The following is a 15,405-nucleotide window of genomic DNA, read 5'->3' as shown; positions in this document are numbered from 1 at the left end:
TTATGTCCAATGCCAATGTTCAGAGCCAATGCAGGAGGTAGTGTGCCCTTTGTTTGGCGATGCAGAAAGATGGTAGTTCACATCCCATCAACTTAATTAACCAGTGTTGTGCTTTTATACAGTTATAGAGCTTATGCGAGAAAGATTGAAAAATGAATGGACAAAATTAAAGCAGCAGAAGCCAAGCCATCCTGACTAGTGCTGGGTCAAGTCCCCATAATGCAACTCGATATTGTCTTTTGTTAGACCCTCCCTGCCTAAATGCAGAATCATTCAAATTATGTGCCCCATAACGCAGGATTTCTCAAAATTTGTAGTCTCAAAAACTAACCCAAGATTACTCAAGTGATATAATTTGAGTTCATTTCTCAGACTTAAACAAGCTTTTTTATCTGGCATATGAAATAGGTGGAGTGCCCCTGTATTGTTTGCTTCCTTTTGATTTTGATTCTCACAGACTCTGAAAACTGCAGTTAAAAAGCTACAATCAATCACTAACAAACAATTATAGGCCCATATCAAACCTTCCCCATATCAAATCACTGAACTAAACTGGCACTTCCCGCCACTAAACAACTATTTCATTATTTTCCCAGTCAGAATTTCAACCACACCACAGCACTGAGACTGCTCTTTTTAAGATCTTGAATGACATCCAAATAAATGCCAATGTCTTGGTATTATTGGATCTCAGTGCTGCATTTGACACGGTCGACTACACCTACTGGAAAACGTGGGTGTGTCTTCCTGGCACAGTGCTAGTTTGAATCAGACTTAAAGTATAGGGACTAATTTGTATTGATTTGCAATTAAACGTCAGAGTGGACAAAAATGACATGGAGTTCCCCAGGGCTCTCTTCTCGGGCCTCTTCTGTTCAACATCTACATGCTCCCATTAGCTCAGATTATAGAAAACAACAAAATATCTTACCATAATTATACAGGCGACACACAGATTTATATAACTATATCACCAGGTTTACTTTGGTCCTATACAAGCACTGAGTAAGTGCATTGAACAAACCAATGAATGGATGGGCCGAAATTTTGTCAAAGTTGAACTATACACTGTAGCCTCATGTGGATTTAACTTGCCTCAACGAACAAATTAATCGATTGCAGTGATTCCACTGAAATGTATTGATTTCTGTTCTAAGTCTGTTTTATAAATGCTGGTGTGACTGAACCCTAACTGAGAACAATGTAAAAGGTTTAATATGCTGTTTTAGATAGAAAAAACATGGGTTTGAATCTTAAAAATATGCACCTTTTAGTCTGTGAATGCTGTAGTGTCTCCATTATTTCCCTTTGAACAACACTTGACTGGTATTTTGAAATGTATTTACTGTATATTAAAGAAATTGTGATGAGATATTTATGGTATTTCATCTAGTGCTACCAGCATGTCAACATTTACTATAATAATGGTAATTGAAGACTATTGCACACATGTTTGAGATCCTCTCTGTTTTCTCTCCTGTTTCTCTGGCGTTTAGCAGACTGTCTCGCATTCCACTTTGAAAGTTGAGCCTGCTGTGGCCGCTTTTGACCAGCATAAAAGAGTAAGGTTAAAAATCCGAGTTTCTGTGTCGCTGTCCGACCTGCACTCTCTTTTTTGTGGTGGCTGTGAGGCCACGCTGACCCAGCTGCATTGTGGGTCAGCGGGATGAATGAGCAAGTGGCGACTAATACGATAAAAGAAGGACAGGTCGTTTGTCCTCACAGCCGGTGTGCGCACTTTTACACACATATACACACACATAAATGAAAAGCACTGTTTTCCTTTTAGATCACACATCTCACACACGCACGCACACACACACACACACACACTTGGATGACAAACAGTCTGTTCTGTCTAACATTGTTAACCAGGCTGGATGCAGGGTGCTGACTGTGGATGCAGTGGCAATCTATAATATATGTGGGTGTGTGGTTGTGCGTATGCATGCAGCCCACATATCTGTGTGTGTGTGTGTGTGTGTGCGTGTGTGTGTTTATGTGTGTGTATTGAAGCAGCATCAGTGTGTGTTTGGTCTCATCATTGATTGGTGTCACATAGCTCAGGCTGGCGTTTAGCCTAACCACATTTGGAATGCCCACTTCGACCCTGCGGTCAATAAAATTCATGTGTTATGCATCAAGATGTCTCCACATGCACCAACTCTAAAGCTGGATATTTCATCCTTTTCATCCTCCTCTTAGTCAGCCTACCAGTCTCTCAGCATCTGCCTCCGTTGTCTGTTTTTCTGCCTCACACAGTCTCTTTAAAGTCCCTATCCAGAGCCCTTGCTAACAATCTGAACATTTTCCAACACTCGCACACCTTGCAAACAGATTTCGGTTAACAGGGAGAAATGGGAGGACTGACTGCCACTCACAACAGCCACAGGTGGGCTTTCCTTGTTTCCGGATTCCTCTGTGACTCATTTTTCCTCTCAGAAACATTTTTTGATTGTGAGTTGGCCTGGTAGAGCTAAACATGCATCACTTTGTCAGAGGGGTTTAGAAATTTGAATGGAATAATGAGGTCACTGGAGAAAGCCTAGATGAATACATACTTTTCAGGTTGTTGCTGCACACAGCAGCAAGCTGTTGTTATGTGTCTGTGTTATATTCCTTAACTGCTTCCTGTACATGGTTCGAGAGAGCTTCCATGTTGGTGATCCTGCTGAACTGTGTGACCCTGGGCATGTTTCATCCCTGTGAGGACATCGACTGCGACTCTGAGAGGTGCAAGATCCTGCAGGTAAGACCATCTTTTTGAAATATATATTATAGGCTGAATGTATTTTCTTGTCTCTCTTCATTTCATAAGGTAAATCAATACCTATGTTTTTTTATGAGTAGCAGTGGGGATATGAAAACATTTTCCCAGATGGAACGGCAATATGTACAGTATATACATACAGTATGTACTTACCAAAGTAAAAGAGAGAAGCCATGGTCAAATTGTCAGACTGACATTGCATTTTCATAAAGTTGCAGGTCTTGTTAGCCCCGTCTGTGACTTCAGTATACTGTATGTGACTCTGTGTTTCAATCACATAGCATTTCCTTTACAAACCTTGATGTAAAAATCTTTATTTTTAACCTGTTATCCAGAAGTGGCGTGTATCTCCAAAGATATTTTCCTTATCCCTCAGATAAAATATTTTCTCAATGCAAAACCAACGTTGAAATTCAATATTTCCACTGAGTGCACCACCCACTGCCCCCACCTGCACAGTGGACGTAAGTTCCAGTGAAGAATGGCGAGGCACAGTCTGCTGAAATATAGGGTTCGAACATTAGTTTTACGAGGCAAACATTTTATCAGAAAACAGACATCTGGGAATTCATGAAAACATCTTTTGAAGACATGACATACTGCTGACTAACAGCAAGAAAATCTCCTAGATGTTGCCAGAAGTCTTGTGAGAGACAGATAAAAGAAAAATCAGAAGCCAAGATCACCTGACTTTTTAGTTCCTAGTATGGGTCAAGCTCCAAAAAACATCCATCTTCTATAATGCAACTAGATAGTGTCTTTCACTGGACTCTTTCTGCCTTTCCAGCCTGCATCTGTTAAACTCTACACACCCAGTTTGTAACACTTTCTCTTTACAAATTTGTAAAGCCCAAACCTAGATTACTTAGGCAGTGTCACTTGAATAATTTTCTCAAACCTTAGAAAGCTCCTCCAGAGCCGCAGAAAATATTATGCAATATGTAAAATCACTGGAGTGTCTCTTTCAAAGTCTGTACAGTGAAGTCTGTTTCACCGCTGAAGGTTAACTGGTAACAGCATGAAATACTGTTCCCGTGGTTACCTGCAGTTTATTATCAGACTCAGAAAATAGATAGAAATAAACAACAGCATTGTGTGGAGGCGTTTCCATTAATTTATGGCCCTCCTTTAACCTACCAAATACTAATGGAAGCACATTGTTGTTGTAAACTACAGAGGACAGAAAAACAAATTTTTTTCTGTGTTAGACAGGGGAATCAAGTGGAGTGAGGTGCAGTAGAATAGATCTGTGTTATCTGGCACCGTTCGTCTTGTGCAGTGAAGGGATAATATGCTTGCAAAGTGGTTCCAAATAGATTGAATCAGAACAAAGTCCTCTTATTTTCTTGTCCACTGACTCAGTGAAATTGAGCAGTTGCATTCCAAAATGAGATTTCTATCATTGGGACAAAAAAAAAAAAAAACAGCGTCCAACCCCTACTACTGTATGCTTTTTGATATTAAAGTCTATTTATAATGTAGCACAAGACATTTACTCATCAGATGTATTTTTAGAATGAAATCATACTTCCAGTTTCTCTACCAACGGATGCATACACGTCATTTCCTTTAATGAAATCTAAATATTGACTTAGAAGGGAAAGGAAAGGACGGAAACGAAAGGAAACGCGAGGAAAGGAAATTAATGGAAAGGGAAGAAGTGAAGGGAAAGAAGAGAAGAGGAGATGAATGAACAAGAGCGAGCAGAATATTAAAGGTGAATTTAGAGAATAGGATGGATCAGGATGATAAAAGAAGCATGAAGAGCAGTTTGAGGCTGCTGTTGCTATGGGCAGCCTGAGTCCGGCCATCCCTTCCATCGCTCTGCTCAAGGATATGAGATGTGATTTAATTCAGTGGGTCTCCTCTCTGAAGCGCAGATGAAAGTACAGCCTAGAGGTTAAACGCTTTCTCGTTAATTCCTCACTTCCTCCATTTCAATCTCCCCATCACTCTCTGCATCGATATGTTTAAGAGATCGTAGAGGCACATAACCTACACACTTGTATGCTCTGGTCTGTCTTTGATCTGTCTCACACTGTCTGGAACATACTGTGACTCCAGTTTTCTCGCTATTCACATTCTGTCACATCTTTCTTTTTCTTCTCACACAGTTCCTCACTTTCCTTGTTTCTTATACCTTTCTTCTCCTGGTGAAAGATTGAGTTGACAACTTAATATAATATTATACCCTAATATGTGATTTTTGAATTGATTTACTCATTCTTATGAGAAAATATACATATAAAGTACCAATTAAAGTCATAATTGTATTCTCTTTAAAGCTCCTGTGTTCCAAGAGTAATCAGGATCACCTCTTCATTGTCCAGTCCTTAGCACCACCCATTTCCCACAATGCACCACTCACATCTAAGCATGAATCTGGACAACCTCAATCATCTTTCTGCTCTGATGCCTTGGCTGTAAAGGGCCTACCTTTTCTATATACATTACAAACATTTTGTAGATTTTCAATAGATGTAAAAGCAACACTTAGTTATCAGTTCTATCACCATCCCCAGAACCCATAAAACAAACCCTGGATTACTTTTAATGCCAACGTTTAGCAATATCTGTGCATGTCAACTACGCTATGTTTATGGTAACTAAAAGATTGTGGTTATGGCAAATGAATTGTGGTTAAGTTAGGGTTTGCAACTAAAATACTTGGTTAAGGTTAAGGAAAGATCGTGGTTATACTGGTGTGAGACAGGATGCAGCATGCTACATACCCACAAACCAATCTCACCTTTATTTTCCATTTGCTACATAAAGGGGTCAAATTGGCTCTGAAGTTTGGCGTTGGATGTAAATTATGAGATATTATATGAACATCTAAAATGACCGTTATTACTCTGCATACTTGGCTGAATGTCTTGATTGAATGTGATGGTGTTTTACACCATTTCCAAAGCTTACAAGAAACTATCAGTCGGTGGTTAGAAGGTGTAGATGTCACCATATTGTTGAGTGAAAGTTGTCAGACGGTAGCTAAAGGGCAATCTACACCCCCACCCGCCATGGAGGGTGGCGATATATATAAACGAATCAATAAATAAAAGCAATGTTTTTTTCCCTGTATACTCCTCATGGAGCCTTTTCTCTGATATCAGTTAGCTTGGCAAAGCCAGACTGGCTGATTGTTTTCCTCGCAGCTCCTCAGGAGCTGCTGCTGTCAAGAGAGCTGGTTCTGATGACACTGACAGCTGCACGGAGGTTGGAGTCGATATTGATTGAACGGACTAGATGCTCATGTCTTGCCTTTGACGGGGATGCACAGTAGGCAGCAGTGGCAGACAGTGATAGGATCAGTGAATTGTCAAGAGGAATATATTTTTGCTGGTATTGGTCCAACTTGAAAGATTACAAGTAATGGTAACACCATAAAAGGATGCACCCACTCAATGACCAATATATTGACCAATTTGAATTTGGCCCCTGATGAGCTCATCTTGTGCTTCCCTAGACAAATGTGTTCCTTGTGGAATATAGTGGAGGAGATTTAATATTTGACTGTGTAAGTAATAGAAAAAATAGTAAATAGTAAAGTAATACAGTATTAGAAATGATTAACATTTTATTTCTTAAAGTTAAGCATCCTAACTTCAGATTTTGCTTGTTTCCTACCACTGGCCGACACAATGTATGCTAAAATGTTAGCATAGATCAAACTATTCACCAGGAAGACAAGGATTTTGGTGTGAAACCTAACTGTTAGCGTGAAACTTACTTGATAAGGGGTGGTTGATCAGTAGGCAAGAAAGAAAAAGAGAAGATGATCTAAAGTGTCTCAGTAAGGTGAAATGCTTTCCTGTATTGCTGCCATGATGATGATGCCAAAAATGCAGATATATTTAGATGTTTAAATATTTCTTAGAGCAACATTACTGCAACTGTGTCCCACAGTCGTGTGTTAGTAACCGAGCTTCCTGATCTGTGCTGTCTCAACATAGCCAAACTAGCATCCAGGCTAATGAGAGGTCTCAGCCAGGCCTCTCTATGGCTCTCCTCTCTGATGCAAGCTAAATGAGCTCTCATTTCCTGACACAGCTAATGGCTACTGTAATGATCACAGGCTACTGTGTAGCGGAAGGGTAGAAAGAAAGATGACTGCTGCTTCATGTGTCAGCATTGTTGAAAGGTTGCCCTCAGGCATTATTTACAATTTGTTTTAATGACACTCAAAAGTCACTTTAACTTCACTCGGCCTCACCATTGCATGGCTGGATAGCATCAAAGGTAATCATTCAATCAGTGATTAGATTGTTATTTAACACATTTTCATTTTGTACTTGTGTAAGAAGCTCAATCTGAATTGTTTAATGTCTGATACTGATATTCTATTTTTAGCCATGTAAGCAGCTCAACGGATGGTTTTGTGGTCATTTCATCACTTAAGTCCACAATGAAATATTTCAACAATTAATGGCTGCATTTTGTACAAACAATTATGTTTCCCAGAGGATGAATCCTATTGACATTGGTGATCCTCTGACTTTTCATCTGATGTCACCAACAGTTTAACAACGTCACCTATTTAGTGAAATATGTCAGCATCTACTGATGGATTGGCACAACATTTTATAGACATTTATGGTTCCCAGAAGATGAATCCTGCTAAATTTGGTAATCCCCTGACTATTCCATGATTGGAATGAAACCAGGATATGACTGCCATGCAGTAGTTGTCTAATTAGAAAAACATTATGCTTGCAAGGATGCTGACGTTATCACTGAGCTCAAAGCACCCTTGTGCCTAAGTACAGCCTCACAGAGCCTCTAGCACGGCTGTAGACTCTGACTCTTGTTTTTCTTTCTCTCAAAATCTGGTTGTGACTACAGCCTGATGAATATCAGTTACTGATACCAATATAAATATTTTAGAGTTTAAAAAAAAATCTGGTAACGTAAAATGAGAAGGTATAATAAGATATTTTAAATCATAGACATAAACAATAATAAAAAGAACTGCGACCAAGATATGCACTGAGTGGAACATTTCATATTTGTAAAATAAATTTGTTGCCAAAATTTCTGTGATGGGCTAAAATTTGCTGTTATTATCATCTGTCAATTCATCAGTCAGGCTCTTAATGTATCATCAATTAGCAAATTCCTGAAAATGCTGCAGTGACACACACACACACACACACACACGCACACACACACAAACCTGGACAGATTTAGGGTGAGATACAGAGGAGAGAATATCAGAAAGCACTCCAGATAAGACCAAAAAAAAAAAAAAAGGGATAAGTGATGATTTAGCAAATGGAATAGTCTCAAAGAAATGTCAAAGTCTGACTATACTGTAGCAGCTTTAATGTAAAGGATTGTCTGTTTTTCCCAGAGGAGACATTTCAATTGAACACAGTCTGCTCTGAATGCTACAGCACACGTTTAACCTTCCACCGTCCCCCTGCAGCTACAGCACAAAACAATGTCTGTGGAAAGCTAATAAAATCATTGCCAATGCAATAGGAACACGGGGTTACAGAGAGATGCACAGAGAGGAGAAGAAAGAGGGAGAGAAGGGAAAGAGAGAGAGAGAGAGAGAGGAGTTGGCAGGCACGAGTAGCCATAGATTTAGATTGCTTGCTGAGATGGAACTTCTGACATTTGTAGAGCCAGAGTGCTGCTGCTGTATGGAACTACTGAAGGAGCTTTCAGGCCTGAGTGCAAAACACATATACACACACACACCTCACACACACACTGGTTCACCCCCACGTCAGCCTGGCATATGCCTGGAAGATGAAGAAACGTTCGATCTTGCGTCTGTGTGTGTGTGTGTGTTTGTGTGTGCAATTACACTAGCTGTTATGAATGATTGTCATCGAGCAGAAAAGTCTCCCTCACAATATTGTCTCCCTCCCACCCCTGTGAGGAGTGGATCTCAACTGAACGGCAGATTACAGTTAGCCTGTCCTATTGTCCTCACCACATGAAGCATACACTACCTTTATCTCGCACGTACGGGTGTCCGTCTGCCTGTTGCACCTGCGTGTGTGTTTGTGTGTGTGCATGTGATGAAAGCATCTGACCCCTGTTATAATAGCATCCAAACTCCTGACAGAAAAATTAGCATACATAGTGGCTAAGATTTATTTTCCAAAGAGGTTGCAGAGAAATGTTTTCACAGAATTGATGGCACCTGTTTTGCCCCCCCACCCCACCCTCCCACCCACCCAACTCTCTGTCACAGACCTTTTGAAAGATGTTTTTTTTTTTTTTTTATCCTCTAACTCTAATCATTCCTCCTTTATTTGTGTCACAGTACAAAGCTGCTCTGATGACACACTGTCGGCAGCTGCATTAATAATTTTGTAACTCTTTCACGTCCTCCTGGAATACAACTACTGACACTGCTAAATGTGTTTACTGATTCCTGACAGCAGGATTTGAAGCTCTGCGGTGTGAAATTCTTCTTTGCACTCTGTGGTAACATTCTTGTGATTGAAATTTGCACACAAATAGAGCGGAACGCCTTATGTGAAAAATATAGGGACGTCAATAATGCAAATGATCAAATTTGGTTATGAAGGTTTAGGATAAGAATATCAAACTGTTCTTGCATGAGGCCCATTGTCTGCTGCTTTGATATAGTTTTAGTTTTAGACTCATTTTTATTTCTGTGTCATGCCAAACATCTGGCTCATCCCACATGGTACAAATGTCTAGTTTGTTTGATCGTATTCAAATGATGATTCATCTGGATATATAAGCTGAAATGAGTTTAAGCTTAAGGGGTAAAAGTGCAGAAATACAAATAAAAATGTCATTTTAAAACAAACAAAATGTTGTTGAAGTATGTGTGTTTTAAGAATTAAAAATAATCACATCACAGCTTTGTCTAACACCAACATCAACAGAAGAAATCATTAGCAAACACAGATTTCCATGCTTCATTGATTGGGAAGTGAAACCCTGCGTACCTCCATCCAGGGAGGTCAGAGCATAGCTGGAGCACAGAGGAGCTGGTAGGATATCAGTGTGGGGCATTTTTATTGGTGAATGCTTGCTGTTGTGTGGACAACTTCCTGTATTAATGACAGAATATCTACCTGCGAGCCCACCCTGCGTTGACTTGTTGCTAGTTACGTACCCACAGCAGTCAGTCTGTGCTCGTGAGCAGAAACACGTGGTAACATCTGAATCACGCGCAGGAATGTTTTTGATCTGCGGATCTGGATTGTTCGTCAAGAGCTGCGACACTTCACGCCTGGGTGCCATACTGTATCTCATAAGCGCTTTGACACTTAAGGAGTATGCATTTGGAGTGAGCTGGGTCGAGTCATTAAGGAGTGTTTAAGTGCACTTAGCATTAGTGATTAAGTGCACTTAGAACATAAAGGCTCTGTTCGGGAGGTGATGAGAGGGCGTGTAAAGTTGGCACTCGCTAGACACATTGATAGCACGCAATACAGCTTGCTGTGCTTTGTGATGTGTGTGTATGTGTGTGGTGCCTGGTGGACACGTGTGTTTACACTTGCTCTCAGGCAATGTGAGAAGTAACACGCGTGCGCGCACACACACACACACACACACACACACACAGGGCTGTTAAGCTAGTGTGTGGTGTTACTGTTTAGGCTGGGAGGTTCACGCAAGACTGAATACACATGGAGAGAGAGAGAGAGAGAGAGAAAGAAGATGTCTAAATGTTTTATGTGTCCATACAGTGTAACTGTATGTGAGAAATTGACACACACACACACACACACACAATGCAGTTGAAAGTTATTACAAGCAAGCACATGATAAATGTCACAAACTCTTAACACACTAATAAAATTACACACGAGCATGCACACACACACACACACACACACACAGTGCACAGTGAGATACTGTGGGAGACATAATCACAGTAATAGGGGAGTGATGCGACTTCCCTTGGAGAGAGAAGGAGGCAGTGGGAGAGAAAGATAAGAGAAAGATAAAGATGAGAGAGATGGAAGTCAGTGGTAGACGGAGGGAGGAGGAGGAGGAGGAGGAGGAAGAATGTCAGTAGCTCACATGGGAATCCCATCCAGCTGTTACTGCAGAGAGACGAGAGTGGGAGAGCAATGACGGAAGGCAAAAGATGAGATCCCACTTCTTCTGTTTCTTCATTGGCATAAAAAGTGGGGGAACTTTACTTGATAAAAAATGTAAGATGTTGTATCTATATTTAAAGTGAAAAAGTGATGAGGCGCTGGTAGCCTCTGTAACTCGTCAGTGGCAGCCTGATGTGTTAGTATTCATACAGAGTGTAATAACACAGATGTATGATCTCTAACATTTTCTTTGGTTTACTGAAGGGATGTTTTGAAGCCTTGACTGGGGTTTATATTTGCCAATAACACAGTAACTGTGGTATTCACATCAAAGGCAAAACACTGCATTGTGGGATTTAAATCAAAGTCAGCGTCCATTAGATTGCCCTTATATGGACACCATTTCTTTTTTAATTATCAGACTTTCTGGGAGCATAAATAAAGAGCATTTTACATTAAGAATGAGAATCCCTGAATACTGCACTAGCCAGCAAAAGCAAATGGAGTGATTTTGGACACAACCCTAAGACAAATGGAGTGAGGCCTGATTAAGTTAGGGTAAACAGTTTTATAGAACTGATAGATTTGTTCACTACTGGTACAGAGCTGTATATCAGGTATTAGTAACATTAACTTCTACATTGTTATCCTTGATGTAGCGTCTGTGGTCGTCACGGTCACATCGTTAGCTGCCATGGCAATCTGAACAAGTTCAACTACCGTATTTAACCAGCTATAACAGCTTGCTTTGATGTTTATCTGCCTCCTTCTGGTCAAATATTGATTAATGGAGCTGTATTAGCTTTACAAAATGTAGTAAATCTGCAATTAAGAGCAAAAATCCTATCAAGTTAAACATTAAATGCATCAGCTAATAGACTTTTTTCACAATAGACATTTTGAAATGACGCAGTAGTAAAAGCACAGGTGTACATATTAAAATGAATGATTGCTAAATTCCATGTAGCTGCCTCAGTTTCAGGGTCATGTTATTGCACATGCAGGCTCACTGTTGCACTGTCATGGCATACTGGGACACGTGAATAGAACAGAGCCATTGTTAATGGTATTGGCAACACCTGTGCTTTTCATACTACACAAGTCAAAAAGGCTTATGATCTGCAGCAATTGGAGATATATAAATACATTAACATGTTGTCACTTTGTTAGTTTATAGTGATGTATCCGATACCCCTAGCTTATGGTAGGAAGTGTTTATAGTTATTGTTATAAACAGTCAGTGTCTGGTAAGCCTTTACAGGGTTCATCTGGTGCAGGGGAAGTGAAGGCTTTTCCATTTCTAGCAACGGCAACAGTGGTTTGTTTGAAACAAATATAGAAGGATGAGCAGTGCTACCTGCCACCCACACAATATCAAAAGACAAAGACTTTACAGCACTGCCAACAGTACTGTTTCATTGACAAATGATATCTGGCAGATGCAGTGCAAAACCAACACAGCAATGAGCACAATGAGCAATAACAACACTGGTGCAAAAACATGAATAAGGATCTTACAGGTTGGCTCCTTTAAACTGTTTTTTTGAGCTATGAGGCATTCATTAAATGGGTTTCAGTATTCCAGTATATTACATAACAAGACGCCCATGTCATTATCTGATTCACCACTTAATTTAGCTTGAACCGTATTTTTGCAGATTCGTGTTTCACTGTTTCAAATAGTTTTAGATTGGATTGACTCACCGCAAGCGCTCTGCTTTCATTTGTCGGCCTATTTCACACTTTTGTGACTGTCACGCCAAATGAAAGCCAATTTCGTGAGACTTGTCTGCACTGAGATTAGGATGGATGATATAACATAATTAACTTTTTAGTTTTGTTTTCACATAATGCAAAAGTCTAATTATTCTTGGGAGATATTCCAAAAATTGCAGAAAATATTTAGAGAATTTACAGAGGAGATAAAATATTATGTTCCTCCATGTACGTGTCTTCACAGAGAGCGAATGCAGTGGAGGCGAGAAATTAGGGAGTGTGTGGGCAGTGAGCCGTTCAACACAGGTCACTGGTGTCTATTCCCTTGGAGGCAGGCGTGTGTTTGTGTGTGTTAGGTTCCTCTGGTGTCCACTTGGACATACAGCCAGTGAACCATGGTGACAATGTATACACACAGAGACACACACACATTTCCATTTTGGTAAATACGCAGTCACATCAGTGGCAGGAAACCTTTGATTGATGTGATGCCTACAAAGCTTTTGCTGTATGTTTGGGTTGCAAACTCAGTCTATGTTCATCAGGATCATGCAACACCTTTCACGCTCCACTGATACAAGTTTCGGGGAATCAATATCATGATTACAGAGCCTGTATTACCATGTGCTGCACCACCAGTGTGCTCCGGTGGGAATGCCTCAGGCCAGTATGTCTTGTTGACTTCGATGAATTTGAATCCCAGCTGTGTGTACAGCATGTGTGTGTGTGTGCATGTTTGTAGAACAGTAGGAAAGGTTGCACTGGCTGACATCCACTCAATGTCATTTTATCAAGAGTCCCTGAAGGCTTGGTCCCATGTTGTATGTGTTCCAGTGCGCATGAGCACTATGTATAAGCACATGTGTGTTCATGCATGTGTTGTGTAATTAGTGTGCAGATGTTAGTGTGTGTGAGGTGTGTGTGATCAACCCAGTCTCACATAAAAATGTGTAATAGCTATATTGGTCCACAGTGCAAAATGTATTAGTTCTACATTAATGGCTCTAAAATTGTGAGATGCCTAGGTTTTTTTGGCCATTATTTTCTATTGGTCATGTGATTTCTGTCTGCTCAAACAAACAAAATGGTAGCCATGCTGTTTATTCTCAGTGGAAAATGAAATATTTGAAGATAGTTTTGGCATTAAAATGCATTTTGATAACATTTCTGGTGAGAAATGTACATTTTATTTTTATTATCTTTGTTCAGTGAATGTATAGGATGTTAGTTTGTTATTATGAAGATTTTTGCAGTCTTTCTATCGTTGCTATGCGTATCGTTGCTGAACACCAACCCAAAACCTCATTTCTAGAATACTAGTTAAAATAAAATTAAAAAAATGAAATAAAACAACATCTTTACTTTTTCTAAAATAGGTCATCCAGATGCAGTGTAATAACTAGTTCAGCTGTACTAGATATTTGATATATTCAGTAGATATATAATTTTACGAGCCTATATTTACAATCCTACTTTGCAAACTGGAAGAACTACAACTGTGGTGTTGATTTGTGTCAAGCTGTATGGCACGGCTCTAGGGGACTGTAGTTTAAAAAATAAAAAAGTGTTTTTCCTTAAATTTGAAGTTGTAAATACTGACTTGAGAGTACAATAAGGAGTTTAAGGGGATGTTAAACAGATTTATTTAATCAGATTTTAAATATCTAACTGTTAAATGGATGAAAAATGTATTTTAACCATATTTTACCCATATTTGACAGCCCCCATTTGTTAACTACACACATGATAGCTGAGGTCAAGAGCTCTCTATAACAGTCAATAATTTTCTCATTTCATGGACACAAGCCATCTGAGGCCTAGTGTCAGAGACTACTTTGAGACATGAAGCTTTTTGTTTGTTTGTTTTCATTTTTAGTGGAAATTGTGACTAAAATGAGTCACCCTCAGATATTACACTACTGCTGACAATCTAGGACATTACTACAGGCTTGGAGGAAGGCCTGAAGTGATTGGGTTAGGATTAGGGTTAGGGTTAGGGTTAGGGTTAGGGTAAGTGTTAGGGTTTGGGTTAGGGTAAGGGTTAGGGTTAGGGTTAGGGTTAGGATTAGGGTTAGGGCCAGGGTTAGGGTCAGGGTTAGGGTCAGGGTTAGGGTTAGAGTAAGGGTTAGGGTTAGGGTAAGGGTTAGGGTTAGGGTTAGGATTAGGGCCAGGGTCAGGGTTAGGGTTAGGGTTAGAGTAAGGGTTAGGGTTAGGGTTAGGGTAAGGGTTAGGGTTAGGGTTAGGATTAGGGCCAGGGTCAGGGTTAGGGTTAGGGTTAGAGTAAGGGTTAGGGTTAGGGTTAGGGTAAGGGTTAGGGCCAGGGCCAGGGTTAGGGTAAGGGTTAGGGTTAGGGTCAGGGTTAGGGTAAGAGTAAGGGTTAGGGTTAGGGTCAGGGTTAGGGTTAGGGTTAGAGTAAGGGTTAGGGTTAGGGTTAGGGTAAGGGTTAGGGCCAGGGCCAGGGTTAGGGTAAGGGTTAGGGTTAGGGTCAGGGTTAGGGTAAGAGTAAGGGTTAGGGTTAGGGTCAGGGTTAGGGTTAGAGTAAGGGTTAGGGTTAGGGTTAGGGTTAGGGCTGAAAAGACCAACCTATTTTCATTCATGCATAGACTACTAGTTACACAACCCCGGAGATGTTTTGTATCTTTATGATTCTTTTTGAATTTGGGTATTTTATGTGAGCATGACAGAGCCAATTCAACCAGAATCTATTTTAAATTGAAATTTTAAAGTCTATTTACAGAATGTAACAGTAATATTTTTTAAATGGGATATAAAACTTGAAATAAAATATTGACTGTACAAAGGAAATATGGACTGTGCTATGGACAAAGAAATGAAGTGTATGAAATATATGAAGGTGACGAGCAAAAATTAGATGTGACA

The 15,405-nt window shown here is 40.0% G+C and overlaps 1 protein-coding gene across 18 annotated transcripts in view; it reads left to right on the top strand.

Annotated features, from left to right (window-relative positions):
* Positions 1 to 15,405, top strand: part of cacna1g (calcium channel, voltage-dependent, T type, alpha 1G subunit) — a 271,030-nt gene that overhangs the window by 104,943 nt on the left and 150,682 nt on the right. For all 18 annotated transcript variants that reach the window (XM_044338768.1, XM_044338766.1, XM_044338765.1 and 15 more), the window contains one exon: positions 2,638 to 2,749. In XM_044338768.1, coding sequence (XP_044194703.1) covers positions 2,638 to 2,749 — 112 coding nt within the window. The remainder of the gene's footprint in view (positions 1 to 2,637; positions 2,750 to 15,405) is intronic.

The sequence above is a fragment of the Thunnus albacares genome, chromosome 20 (assembly GCF_914725855.1).
Source record: "Thunnus albacares chromosome 20, fThuAlb1.1, whole genome shotgun sequence".
In the NCBI taxonomy this organism is placed as follows: domain Eukaryota; kingdom Metazoa; phylum Chordata; class Actinopteri; order Scombriformes; family Scombridae; genus Thunnus; species Thunnus albacares.
This window is presented reverse-complemented; position numbering and strand designations above follow the sequence as displayed.